This window comes from Mycteria americana, chromosome 2 (assembly GCF_035582795.1).
Source record: "Mycteria americana isolate JAX WOST 10 ecotype Jacksonville Zoo and Gardens chromosome 2, USCA_MyAme_1.0, whole genome shotgun sequence".
In the NCBI taxonomy this organism is placed as follows: Eukaryota; Metazoa; Chordata; class Aves; order Ciconiiformes; family Ciconiidae; genus Mycteria; species Mycteria americana.
In genome coordinates this window covers 27,895,745-27,910,243 of record NC_134366.1, presented here as the reverse complement: position 1 = coordinate 27,910,243, position 14,499 = coordinate 27,895,745, and the positions used below count along the sequence as shown (strand labels likewise).

Below are 14,499 nucleotides of genomic sequence, written 5' to 3'. Positions count from 1 at the left end.
TAAGAAGTACAAGCACATTCATCTCTGCAGTTAGTTACACTTCTGAGATGTGAATTTCTTAATACTTACAAGTGCTGAGTAGGAGTTCACATATTTCTGATATGGTGAAGGTTAGCAATTTTTTTCTTTTCTTTTTGGAAATGTTTAGAAGACATAACTGGAAGACAGTAAGATTTTCTAATGGAAACATCAAAATCAAAGTGTATAGTATTGTCTTATAAATACTCTAATATAATTTTTCTTATCTAGGTGAAATAAGTAATGATCCTATAACATTTAATACCAACTTAATGGGTTACCCTGACAGACCTGGATGGCTACGCTATATACAAAGGACACCATACAGTGATGGAGTGCTGTATGGCTCACCAACTGTAGAAAATGTGGGCAAACCAACGATCATTGAGGTATTTTCTTTTAAAGGTTCAAAAAGATTTATTTTGTTTTAGAGTATAAGATTCAGAATTGTCAACAACCATTGCCTCTTTTTTTGAAAAGGTAATTACAATTAAAAAGAAAGAAAGATTATAAGGCAGGGACAAGGGCTTGTGACATTAACATTTTCTCTTAGGTACCATTGTATCTTCTTTTGAGAGAAAGCCAAGCTGTATGACATTTCATATTTCACTTTTAAGATATAACTAGTAAATAGCAATAATCATTTCAGCTTAATATTCCTAGGTGAAATACCTTTAGATTCTTGCCCTTCAGCTTTCTAAGAGGCATTTCATTTCCGTAAATTATGAATATATTAAAGTTGTATTCAAAATATAGGGGGGAAAAAAAGACTTTTTAAACAACTGTACTTGAAGAATATCTGAATTCTGAACTTTGTAACATTCTACCCTAAATGTGGGCCAGACTTATCCCCACTGGAAAATATAGTGTTCAGTCAATAAACAGGTTCTGGGTTTGGTTTTTTTTTTAATTAAATTATTTTTCATCAAATATTATCTGGTTCATTATTCATGTTTATTGATAGATTTAATTTTAATTAGCACTTACATGTATTTAATTCTATTCTTATAAGTGTAACAATGACAAAACCCACTACTTTATTTTTGATAATTAGCTATCCAAATGTTTAAAAGCACCAATTATTCACTGAGCAGCAATTGAAAGGGAAAAAGGACTACATTTTCTGCCATGCATATCATAGACAGCAGACTGAATCGGATACTGTGTGGTTCATGGTGTTAAGGAAAATCTGCTCATTAACTTGCTCCAGCCATTTTGCTGCTTCAGCAATATATTTGTCTTAAACCCTTGATGAGTTTCTTTTTTTCTAAATTGCCATTGATATAGTTGTTCTTCGTCAGGAATAACATCTCTAAATGTTAAGTTATACTGTAGATAATTTCATCCATGTTTAATTCTATATACATGATTCAGTTTTTGATTTCGGCAGAACTAATCACATCTGTAAAATTAATCATGTGCAGAAGTACTTGCAGACTCTGCTTAGCTATCTGTCGAGGAAACTGTTACTTAAAATTGCCCTTTTTTTTAAATGGCATGTGCTTTTAGATTCCAGGATCTGTATCAAGACCTCCATTATAAGCATGACCCCAAGCCTATATTTGAACTAAATCTTGCCTAGCATACAAATTAATTCATTGCAGTCCCTTCTCAGATGTGGCTTTTAAATTAATTCTGTAGTAAGTGAGGAGGGCAGATTGCATTTGATCCACTTCCTAGTGCCATCTGAGAGGAGTGGTTGCATATTCCTGGCCTGAATATAACTTTCATCGTATTGTAATTCCTGAGGTGATGTCGTGGGTAGGTCAATTAATTGGAGGAGACCTCATGAATAGAAGAGCCTAACATTATGCATAGCACTGCAATACAGCGGGTAACATTCTTGAGCTCAAGCTCCTTTGAAAGCTGTGCAAAGACGGTTTGTGTTTGAATGAATATTCAGTACCGAGGCAATCTCCGCCGCTATCGCTGTTACTCGGTACAGGTGCATGGTCCGCACTGGCAGCTCTCGCTGCTGGAGTGCAGTCTCAAAGTGGGCGCTGCCATGTTCCTGTATAGAGCTTGTACAACCAGAGAGTTAGGTTTTCTAAGTATTAATGTTTAAACTACTGTTGAAACAACCCTTTGAGAAATTAACAGAATTGAGGATTTGAAAAATCTCAGGAATTTATTTTCTATTAATTTTATAATGAAATTGTTACATTACATAAGATGTAATTGTGTCAGGTAAGCTTTTCCCTCTACACTTAAAGGAATCTGCAGAAGATATTGCAGAGCATTTTTCCTTTTCATTTAAATCCCTTAAAAGAAGTGCAACATTTGTTACTTTTTTTGTTTAATAATCCACGTCACAATGCTTTGTAGCTCTGCTGAGAAGCAACATAGTTCTGGCACTATTGCCAGTCCTCTGCCTCTCCTTTGTCCCTGAAATGAATGAACTGAAGTCTAAAATTAGGAAGACAGTTAGTCTTTTTCAGTTTGTTTCATGAAAGATTTATCACCTTTCAGGAAAAAAAGAAGTAGATAAAATAACACATAATTATACTGATATCCAGCCTCATTCTGTATTTCTTATGAACGAGCACTTAATCATAGTACAACTTCGGAGTACAGTCACCACTGAGGAGTAACCACTTGTGAGCATTTCAGGCATCCTACACACTTCAACTGTAAGATTGGTATCCTTATGTATTTTGATCATGAATCATAGAATCATAGAATCGTTTAGGTTGGAAAAGACCTTTAAGATCATCAAGTCCAACCATTAACCTAGCACTGCCGAGTCCATCACTAAACCACGTCCCTAAGCACCACATCTACACGTCTTTTAAATACCTCCAGGGATGGTGACTCGACCACTTCCCTGGGCAGCCCGTTCCAGTGCTTGACAACCCTGGCATAAGCTTCCAAAAATGAGTCATGAATGTTGCATCTGCCTACTAGTTTTCAGTTGCCCTACAGTTACAGATTCCATGATTTTTTTTAAAAAACTACTTGTGTTGAAGCAATGCTTGTGAATCCATTCACGGAGTATGACTTCAGTGGAGCTACAGCTAAAACTAAATCCCAATGCCAAAGATCAGAATTGCTGGGATCCCAGCACTCTTTCCTTTAAGTATCTCCATCTAGTTTAGTTCCTTAGGAGCTATCAATGAATGTAGATCTTACAGTATTGGTGGAGGGGAGTGGAGGGTGGAAGAGGAGATGGAGAATCCAGTCTTTGCTTATGGTTGTTCTTCAAGATAGCAGAAAAGAAAGAATACACATGTATGGCAGAACACTTTTATCTGGACCAAAATATATTATATTCACATATATCCCTTGGATAATTGTATTTGGCTATAGACTGGTTGAGCAAAGTTCAGTATCCTGACTTGAAGGTAGTACTGCATCAAATAAATTCATCTTAGCTTTCCCATTTTATATTAATGAATGAACGTTCATACATTTCAAAATAAGGAGACAAAGCATTTAAAAGGTGATAAGTATTTCTAAATTATCAATTTAATTTTCATTGATGTTTCATTTACCTGATTTTCATATTTGCTTTGTTGTTTTGCAATCTTATCTTTTTTTTTTTTTACTCTAGATCACTGCATATAACAGGCGTACCTTTGAGACAGCAAGACATAATTTGATCATTAATATCATGTCAGCAGAAGGTATGTACAGAAAACAGCTTGTGTTTTGAACTGAATAAGCAAAAACATCTTATGGGCTTCTATTCTTTTAAGATTAAAAAATTAATGTAAAACAGTTGTCTGGTGTTAAACCAAATGTGGGGGCACAAAGAGGAAGTAAGAGAGTTTTCCCTCTTTTGGTCCAATTTGTTATTTTTATGTAAATTATTTTTGTCAGGTAAGACTATTATTCCTCGTTCATTTAAAAAAAAAAAGCATGTTTGCTGTTTTTCATAATTAATTTCAATTTTTTTCCCTGTCTTTTCAAATGGACCTTACATGAAGGATTTTACTCTCTTTCTGCATGTTGTTTAGTTTGCTTAGTTCTGCATGTTCTTTATGCAGAGAACAATTGTATAGGCAGATTCAGAAAACAACAGATTATGGCATATATGGACATTTCAATTAAAAAAAATTGAATTGAATAGTTTGTGTCCTTAAAATTAGTTCTCTTCATCATATTTATATATTTATAGACTGGAGTATTGCAGGTTGGAATCCATTGATGCTGCAGATCAGTTTTGACCCCAAAATGAGCATGAATGTAATTGTCATGGTTTAACCCCAGTCAGCAACTAATCCCCACACAGCCGCTTGCTCACCCTCCCCCCCGGCCCCGGTGGGATGGGGGAGAGAATCGGGGGGGAAAAAAAAAGTAAAACCCCGTGAGTTGAGATAAAGACAGTTTAATAGGACAGCAGAGGAAGAGAAAATAATAATAATAATGATGGTAAAAGAATGTACGAACAAGTGATGCACAATGCAATTGCTCACCACCCACTGACCGATGCCCAGCCCATCCCTGAGCAGCGATCGCTGCCCCCCAGCCAACTCCCCCAGCTTCTATACTGAGCCTGACGCCATATGGTATGGAATAGCCCTTTGGGCAGTTGGGGTCAGCTGTCCTGGCTGTGCCCCCTCCCAGCTTCTTGTGCCCCTGGCAGAGCATGGGAAGCTGAAAAGTCCTTGACCAGTGTCAGCACTGCTTAGCAACAACTAAACCATCAGTGTGTTATCAACATTATTCTCATCCTAAATCCAAAACACAGCACTATGCCAGCTACTAGGAAGAAAATTAATTCTATCCCAGCCAAAATCAGGACAGTGATTTTATCTGTTTAACAAAGATTTACCAGCTGAGACTCTTTTCCTCTAGTCTGCTCCTTCATCTCCCAGTTGCTTTATAAATGGTTTTCAGCTTAAGTTACAGCTAATAGTACTATTTAATTAAACATAATCACATTAGGTTCAAAATGAGCTAGTTCAAATACAGGATTTTTGGAAAGGTCTATCAGCCTTAAAGTGGTATTAGGTTAATCATTACTTCAAATTCTTTGTTACAGAGCCTTTGTTTAAGGCAAAACTCTTCCTTTTTCATCACAACTAGATTTTCCTTTGCCGTACCAAGCGGAGTTCTTCATAAGGAATATGAACGTAGAAGAAATGTTAGCAAGTGAAGTTCTTGGCGACTTTCTCGGAGCAGTGAAAAATGTATGGCAGCCAGAACGCTTGAATGCTATAAACATTACTTCAGCCCTCGACAGGGGCGGGAGAGTTCCACTTCCTATTAATGACATGAAAGAGGGGTAAGCACATGTGTCAGTCTAATGTTTTTGCTTTACTTTTTTTTTTTCTTACTGAAAAGCTTAATACTTTTTCAGGTTTTCTAGAAACTTTGCAATTGCTGTTTTATGTTTTGGAAATCCAGATTGGTATTAGATACGAAAAGTTTACTGATGTTCCAAGCCCCCGCTACACTGCGGGTTTATCATGTTAGATATCATTTCAGCAGGCGACAGTTCCTATGTATTGATTTTACAGTCCAAGGAATACTAATAAATTCCATTAATTATAAAACAGTTGGTAGTAAATATGCGTATTTTGTAATCCAGTCGTACATCTGAGCCATCGTTTGGCATACTTTTCGAGTATTCAATAGTTCCCAATTCACAAAACTCAAAATTTTGAAACAAGGTGCGATAGAGCTTAGGTTACAAAGACACTTAGATTTCTAAGAGCATTTAGCATGTAACAGTGTCATATGTAGCTGTACTCTTACTTAGTGAAATTTAGTTACATGCTGCAGGACCACTGTGGACTTTCATCTGAAAGTGGTAAGCCGAGGTATCTGGGGAATTTGGGTGACTGAGTGTAAACTGCAGGAAGGCACTATTTCCAGTCGTGATTCATAACCATAAATTCTGTTCTGAAATATGATACTTCAATTAGAAACTAATAAGGATTCAGTCTTTTCAAAATATGGTTGTGGTAGTGCTTTTCCCTGGCAAAAATAAAGATGCCTAGGTTTTTTCAGATATTTTGTGTCAAATAATATCTAAGAAAGGGCTGAGGGTTCAAAATCCGAGATGTCTGCATAAAAGATTGCTGTTTCAGAGCCCTTTTGTGCATCTGGAGTTTCTGAACACATCTAAAGAAGGAAAGCAACTTCTGTACTATCCAGAGTAATAGCAGAGCCGCTTAACACAAGCGGCTACATTTCAAACATTTAGTCAGATAATGCCTTATATACCAAACAGCAACCATGACCTAATTTATGTTTCAGGATCCATTGATACATTATTACCTGGTGCAGCAGACTGTATTTTCCAGCAGCATTCTACATAGTTAAATATGAAAATGAGTAACAGTTAGTGCAGTAGCTCTTATTTTGTGTACTGTAATGCTAAATGAAGTATTAAGTTTTACATTCAGCTTTCAGTATTGTGCAAATTTTGTTGGCAGTGCATAGCAACAGTATGGAATCTTTTAGGAGAAGCTGGGGGCTTTGGCAGCTTCATATTAGTATTAGGTTTAGAAATAAGTAGTCCTTGTGCATTTCATTGGAAAACATGGGGAGAACTTCTTTAAAAATACTATGCTGGGCAAGACTGAAGATTTCCTTAAGATAAAATTAGACTCTTATAATGCGATTTTCAAAAGTAGTAAAGGTTTACTTACATGAGGAACTTACACTTGCTGCTCTACTTACACTTGGAGTTGTCACAGAAATTGACAACTCCAATGGTGAGCAAACATCTACATTATGCAGCAAAACAGAATAAGTTGTAATAAGTAGGCAGAAAAATCCTTTTGATTTCAGTAGTGCGTTATTCATATGCTTAGATAAAGTATACTATCAAGAAAAATAACCAAAAAAAGTAATTTTCGTTCTCAAAGCACAGCTGAATGTTACCGTGAACGATAACCATGTTTGGAAGAGTACGCCGTTGTCCTTTGGGGATTTGTGAGAGGTATCCTGACAGTCTGTCACTCATCTCTTTCTGCAGTGTGTATGTTATGGTTGGGGCAGATGTTCCATTCTCTTCGTGCTTACGAGAAGTGGAAAACCCACAAAATCAGCTGAGATGCAGTCAAGAAATGGAGCCTGTAATAACCTGTGATAAAAAATTTCGTACTCAATTCCATATTGACTGGTGTAAAATCTCTCTGGTGAGTTATTTTATTATTGCATAAAAATGATGTTTGTAGAAGTACAATATTTTATTCCAGACATGATTTAGGTAAGAGCTTTGCCAGCCTGGCCAGACAGCTCTTAAAATTCCACTTCATCATGACTGATGGACATTGTTTTCCATCTAGCAGACACTCTTAAGATTGTGAAAGGATTTTGCTATGTGGGCTGAATGCTGTAAGAGTTGAGCACCAGTGAAAACACCATATTCGTTTTCAGTAGCGGTGTTTTATATAAATGGCCAGAGAACTCTAGGGCTTACAGAACTAAAAGTAATGAGAGAATTATTTAGGTAGGTGTAGTTCATTAATTCAGCATGCTAATACTGCTAGTTACACTTGCTTTCCTAAAATATATGTGTGTGTATACATATATGTTTTCTCAAATATTGAGTCTACAGCACTGACCAGTTAAATAGTTATTTCTATGCTGTTAAAAAAATATTTCTGAAAATTGTCTGAAAAATATTTCATGTTAAAAATGAAACATAAAAAGAAAAGAAAATAGTGTTGACTAATGAAATCAAAATAAATGGGAACATTCTTCTCAGTCGAATACAAGAAAAATGATAACCGAACATTAGACTAATTGCTGTGGAAGGAGTATAATTCCCAAAGAGGCTTTTTAAGGTTATTTTTGTTTAGTTTTGGTAAGGAAAATCAAGAAATGATACAGTATTGGAAGAGAACGTTGCAGATACGTTTGAACAAAGACGGTGAAGGTACATAAACTTAGATGATTGTTGAGCTACTTCAGACATTACCCAAGAGGAAACTGAAAGGGAGATATGAAAGGCTTTTGTACAATGTAAAAAATGTATTGAGTATGAGAAAAGGTATTCATACACAAAATTGATTAGATGACTTCCAACCCTTTCTTTCTATAAATTTGGAAAGTTGTTAGAAAGCTGGAAAATACTTGTTTTCAAAAGAATATCCGGATTATTTACTGTTTATTGGCTTTCTGCTGAGAAATTGCAAAATGTACATGTGTACACAGCAGTTGTTACCAGCACCTGAAAAACAGCAGAAGGCAGTCAAGAACAAACTATGTCAAGATTTCCTTCTACAAGAAAGAAGTAGAACAGAGGTGCAGCAGCAGATGTCATTTCTTTTTGGTACTGTTTTTTGATACTAGCTCATAAGCAAGCTCAGGAACATGGCCTAGATGAAGCTAGGACTGAGTGGAGAGCTGGTTGGATAGCCATAATCATAGCAGAATTATAATAATTCCTTCCCATTCTTCATTAGTAAGCTGGATGATGGAATGTGCTTATTAAATTAAATTGCAGGCCCCATGAAACCGAAAAGATCTGCAGGTGCATTGAAGGACAGGATAGAATTCAGAAAGGTCTTGAGAAATCGGAGAAACAGCCTTAGAAAACAGGGTGAATTTCAAAAGGAGCAGCGGAGGAATAGTGCACTAGTGCACGAATAATCAACAGTACCCATGCAGAATGAAGAGCAGCTGGTTAGGAGTACTTCTCCAGAAAAAACATCTGATAGTAACGGTGGCTCATAAACTAATCATGATGCGGTGTTGTCGTGCTGCTTTGAGAAAAGCAGAGATTGTGTAACAGGAACAGGCTCTCAGAGAAGTAATTTTCTACAGCAGCCTATAACCCAGCCTTCTTGAACTTGGCACTTGTTTCGGCAGCATGCCACAATAACTGAATTTAAACAGTCTTGGGGGGGTTTACTGTTGCCAACAGCATTGCTGCTGCATGCTGTAACCTGGTGGATCAAAGGGAAAACGGAGCCAAGCTTCCCTCTATCTAATCACAGTCTGCTTTTCACAAGGCAAGCCAAGGGGCAGGAAGTCCCCCAAGATCCGTGGACTGGGAGGGAGTTGAGCTCCGTTTCCCATAACCACAACAGAGACCAGTGAGTGAAAAATACAACCATCGTATCCTCTTCCTCCCACTTTTTATGAGGTGATGTTGGCGGTTAGCACCTAAATCGAAGAATAGATTTAAGCTTGTGGGTCCCAAATACTGAAAAGAGGGGCAACTTAATACATGCTTCCTCTTAACGCTGCTTTCTGGTAGCTTGTTCTTGCACTGTGTATGGGCTTCTGTCAGTCATATCAGTAGCTGCATACATCTTTTCTGTGCGCCTGCTTAGGGCTTGAGATTCAGCTAAGCAGCCAGGTAGAATTCATAACATAAAATGTACTGCAGAATTTAATGAGTGAAGAATACATGAATTAATTTTTGTCAAACTGTCTCGCACTTAAAGTATATATATATATGTGTATGCATCTGAAGCTCAACATAACATTATTTCTAGCATTCCATGAAGACCTGTTCATCCATTGCATAAGTTTTAATACAGCATTTTATGACTTAAAGTGTAAATTATAAAGAAATGACCATCAGTTGTAAGATTTCTCAATGAACAGTCAGGCAAAAGGTCAAGCATGTACGCAAATATAATTTCTTTTCTTTAATGATTGGAGAGAGTTTTGAAACTAACCCTGATAAAATTTAACAGTAATAGCTAACTGAAGATAACAAGAAAATGGAGGCAGAAAATTGAAAAGTCATGTGGGAAAGGCAGTCAATTAAATGCAATAGGAAATTCAGTAGCAAAAAAAGGTTGTATTTCTAGGAACGTTAGATACGGACATAAAAAAATCAATAAAAAATTACTTGTGACCAGTAATGCAGCCTTCTGGAGGTTAGTTGAATTAGGAGGTAGAAGAACCTTGGAACTCTGGCTCTGATCAACTAAATGCACATCTCATGTCGGGTGGGTGGGGGAGGCAATAGAGCTGCTCAGTCCTCAGCAGCTCGGTTCATGCTTCTTGCATTTTTGAGCACTGGATGCGAAACTCAATAGGAAGGAGAGGGAAGAAAATCCATAGGTGTTCCTCTCTTAATCTCTACCACCTTCATACAAGAGAGGGCAGTATTGTTATTTTGGAAGACTAGTAAGAAACGGATTAATTTGTCAAAAAGAAATCAGTACCAAATAATTAGTTTGCAATAAAAATGTTTACTGAATTTTTACTCAAATACTATTTGTGTGAGATATCCCTAAAATTAATCTGTAAAAAACATAGTATCTCTGGTAGGCACAAAATAAAGTAATAATGTGATAATGTGATAAAGTAATAAAGTGATACTACTTATGGCATTGATCAGAAGCTTTCAGTGAAATGTAAGGTTTTATTGGTTAAAAAAAAGTGACTGGATGAAATTGTATAGAATTTTTCAAATGTGCAATATGGATTATTTTATGTGTTATAGCTGGTTAAATACTGCCTGTATTTACACTCTGGTACTTTGTTACATAATTGTCTTTTTGGTTTTTTTCTTCTTTTTTTTTTTTTCTGGGTATCAGGTTGACAATACAAAACAAGTTTCCACCTTTCAGGAAGTGATTCGTGGAGAGGGGATATTACCTGATGGTGGAGAATACAAGCCACCTTCTGATACACTGAAAAGCAGAGACTATTACTCGGATTTCCTAATTACACTGGCAGTGCCCTCGGCAGTAGCACTGGTGCTTTTTCTAATACTTGCCTATATCATGTGCTGCCGACGGGAAGGAGTGTGAGTACTTTAACACACTAATAAGTAACTGTAGATTTTTCTAAGATTATAATGCATAGAAGACTATTTGTTAGAATAATTCCATTCAGTTCATTAAAAACATTTAAAACAGGCCAAAAGATACCTGCTTGAAATACTGAACTATTTCTCATCTAAGGACATACAGTAATTTCCAAGAGAGTGGATATAGGGCCTTTAACTGTTCTAGTTGAAAGGGTTAAAAATCTCAACATACGCACAAAACTCCACAAAATCTCCACATATGCACAACTCTCCAAAATGCCCCAAACAAATAAAATACTAATAAAGGATCATTGATTCAGGAAAATATTAAGTAATTTCTAAAATGCTAACTTTTATAAAATAAATCTGGTTGAGGATATGAACTGAATTTAGACATATTATAAAAGAAAAACACATAAAAGGAAAGCAGCAAGTAACGTAATTTCTGCCATTTCTTACACAAACTACTATTTCATTTTGTCACAGAATTTATTTTAGCCAGAAGCTTGTTCTTTAACTTGCATTTTCATTTCTCTGTACGTGTCTGTGTATGTGTGTCTGTCATCAGTATCACATCTCTATACGTGCGTTCATCAAGGCCTCATCATAAACCCAGTTGCAAATGCTGCCAAGTTGCGTTTAGCAATAACCTTGTCAGCATTTCTACATCATGTACTATTTTCATCATCAGATAGATTTAATGTTCCAACTATCAATGCTATTATTTAATTCATAAATTTTGTTTTGTTTTTAGGGAAAAGAGAAACATGCAAACACCAGAGTAAGTGTCTTCTTTCCTGTTATTTTTCTTTTACCATTTAGTTTTCATTCTCAGTAGCTTGTCATGCTTCATACATGTGTGTCATAATCTTTCATTCTCTCTAATCCATGGTTTAATTCATAAATGTGAAAGCTGCTTTTAAATCAGAGTCTTGGCAAGGATAAAAGACAAGAATAAAAAGGGTTTGAAATTAACGACTGTCAATTCAAAATAAAATAGTGCTGTTAGAATAAATATGTTAATATGTAATTTATACTCCTGGTTATTGGACTTCCCAGCCTATATCTTAAAGGCAGCGGACAGGAGAACAAATATCCTGGAAGGTATCCAGTGCCTATACTATGGAGTGTTTTAAAATTAATCTATGAGTTTTTATGTATCTACCACAAGAATCAGGAGTTAACCAAAACTTTTATTTTAACTGCAGCAAATAAATGGAACATTAGCCATAAATTGCAGAGTCTTGGATCCTATCAAAAATACTTATCCAGACAGCAAAATCTAATGGAATAATTACTGCCTTAAAAAGTAAATAAATCCAATATTTATTGAATTAACTGTGTAAAGGTTGACTGTAATTGCTGCACTATAGAGTCTGTAGCATGCATCAAAGTCCTTGTATTTTTAAGAAAAATAATAATTGTACAAGTCTATCCATTTTGATAGAGCGCTTAAAATATGTATTTACTATTTTATTTCCTTTTGACATAGCATCCAGTTGGTCCACCACAGTGCTATCCAGAAATCAACCAAAGAGCTTCGTGACATGTCTAAAAATAGAGAGATAGCATGGCCTCTTTCAACGCTTCCTGTGTTTCACCCAGTTACTGGTGAGATTGTACCACCCCTTCACACAGACAGCTACGATAATACCAGTATGCCACTGATGCAAACACAGCAGTAAGTATTTAGATTTTATTTTATTTTGTAATACTATGTTGCACGATTTAACTATGGATTCCAGTGCTTGTAATCTGAAATGTATTTATTATGGAGGTATCAGTAATGACTCTGTAGTTCAGGGTTGCTCTGATGTTTGCATTTCAAGCAGAAAGAAAGGCCTTCTGTTATAAAATTAAACGGCTGGGTTTCGGTCTGCAGACTTGGCAAGAAGCTTTGCATGGAACAGTTACATTTCTGTGTATTTTGGAGAAATCCTACTTTTGACAGAGGGATCAATTAAAACTGTTCTATTTTAGACACCCTGCCTCTTAACCCATGTCTTTGGAGTTCTGATATAAAACTACCACTGTATTGGTGGTAGTTTCATACCAGAAAATCCAGACTTCGTAAGTAGTTAGTCATGTACCTGTCACACATGGTTTATGTTTGAAATGTTAACACTGAACAGAAGAACGTATTCCATTACACAGATAATAAATACAGGCTTGCCAATGAACACGCTGAGAGCTCTCAGCCGTTTCCATTGTTGCCAGCCTCTCTCCAAGACAGCAACCAGAAAAATATTCATTTCTATTCCTTAAAAGTTCATTTATTAGTAACTTAATGAGACTATCGAGACAGACCTGTCTAGTGCTTTGCACATGGTCTAATTCAGACGTCGGTTGTGCTGTAGAAAAAAGGTATTTCTCCAAAGGTTTGGTTGAGGTGTCGGGTTGAGCAGATCTGAGGCAGTGGTCTCTGAAGTGGCTGGCGTTGTTTTTCAGTGCCGTGCTATGACACTAGCTCCAGTCGGTAGCTCCTCAGCTGGCAGGCCTGAGTGGCCCCAGTGATATTGGTCCAGTGCCAGCACTAACTTGGCCCTAATTTACATATGCTTGCCCTGAATTCCCTTCATAATGTAGATACGTGCTAGAAGAGTGTTTTCTTCTCCCTGTCCCAAAGCTACATTCTCCAGAAAGTACAGCTGTATAAATTATCCCTTGTACAACTACTGCAAACAAAGTGCTCTACCCCGTCTTTTACAGTTTCTTCTCTATCCAGAATAGCAATTTTTTTATGACTGGGGTGCCAAAGCCTGTACCAAAGGCTTTCTTAAGTTGTACATATTTATCCACTTCACCTACATTCCAACCCCTAATTCCTTTCTGTAGAAACAACCTTAATATCTGGTAGCTGTTAAAATAAACACTTAAGCAGGACACAAACATGTAACTTTGCCTTGATAAGTGAACTGGTCTGATGTGTAAAACTAGTTGAATATTCATTCATTCCACAGTCAATAATTAAGTTGCAAAGACTGTCACCTTTTCTCTGTTCATCCCTTATGGAAACCAAACTTTGCATAACATCAGAAACCTCCGGTGACTCTTTTTACCTCTGGTGTTTCACCAAGTCTGAGCCTTTGAACCTACTTGACAAGTAAAATAATAGGAACTACGCCTTAACACTTAATTTTCTTTCTTTCATTGACTTGGCTAACCTTTTGACAACTGTATTTGCGTAGTGAAAGGGGATTACTGCTTTATAAGCAAACCCCCAAATTTTAAATACTGAACTTTTATGTATAACATACTTCAGAGTTTGTTTGGAAGCCTTAAAGATATTCAGTTGTTTTTTGTAGGAACCTGCCACATCAGACTCAGATTCCACAGCAGCAGAGCGCAGGTCAGTACTGAGAAAATACTGTAACTATTAAGTGACCAGTGTGGAGGAATCAGTAGTCAAAACGCATAGTCTGTGGATAGTGGAAACCATTTTCAAACACAGTAAAGTATTACAGCATTGTCATTCCAGAATTTTTTTGATACATTAGTGAAAATTTTGGGATAGGATTGATTGAACAAGTAGGAGAGATGCTACATTAGGACTTAGCATTAGGCACTGGAATCTGGTACAGCTAAGTTGGAAACCTCCTCATGTAAATAATTTTCTATTACGACATGAAGCTACAGCCAGATTCCCAAATGTGGTTACACTCTTCAGATTCTCTAAAACTTGATAGAGAATCAAAATTTCTAATTCCCGCCAATACTGGTTAAGCTCTGAAGAAGGAGCTTTTTATTGCTGTTACTAAGCATAAAGAGTTGATTTTGGGGAATCTGTGGTGAGGCAAATATCCATGCTG

General features: G+C 36.5%; 1 protein-coding gene across 6 annotated transcripts in view; it reads left to right on the top strand.

The window, feature by feature from the left end:
- The window catches only part of SGCE (sarcoglycan epsilon), a 35,473-nt gene that overhangs the window by 16,044 nt on the left and 4,930 nt on the right, over positions 1–14,499 (top strand). For 4 of the 6 annotated variants that reach the window (XM_075492849.1, XM_075492844.1, XM_075492848.1 and 1 more), the window contains 8 exons: positions 250–407; positions 3,569–3,641; positions 5,047–5,245; positions 6,947–7,109; positions 10,476–10,687; positions 11,445–11,471; positions 12,183–12,371; positions 13,996–14,039. In XM_075492849.1, the coding sequence (XP_075348964.1) occupies positions 250–407; positions 3,569–3,641; positions 5,047–5,245; positions 6,947–7,109; positions 10,476–10,687; positions 11,445–11,471; positions 12,183–12,371; positions 13,996–14,039 (1,065 nt within the window). Of the gene's footprint in view, positions 1–249; positions 408–3,568; positions 3,642–5,046; positions 5,246–6,946; positions 7,110–10,475; positions 10,688–11,444; positions 11,472–12,182; positions 12,372–13,982; positions 14,040–14,499 lie in introns of all 6 variants that reach the window. The other 2 variants (XM_075492846.1, XM_075492847.1) reach the window with 2 other exon arrangements.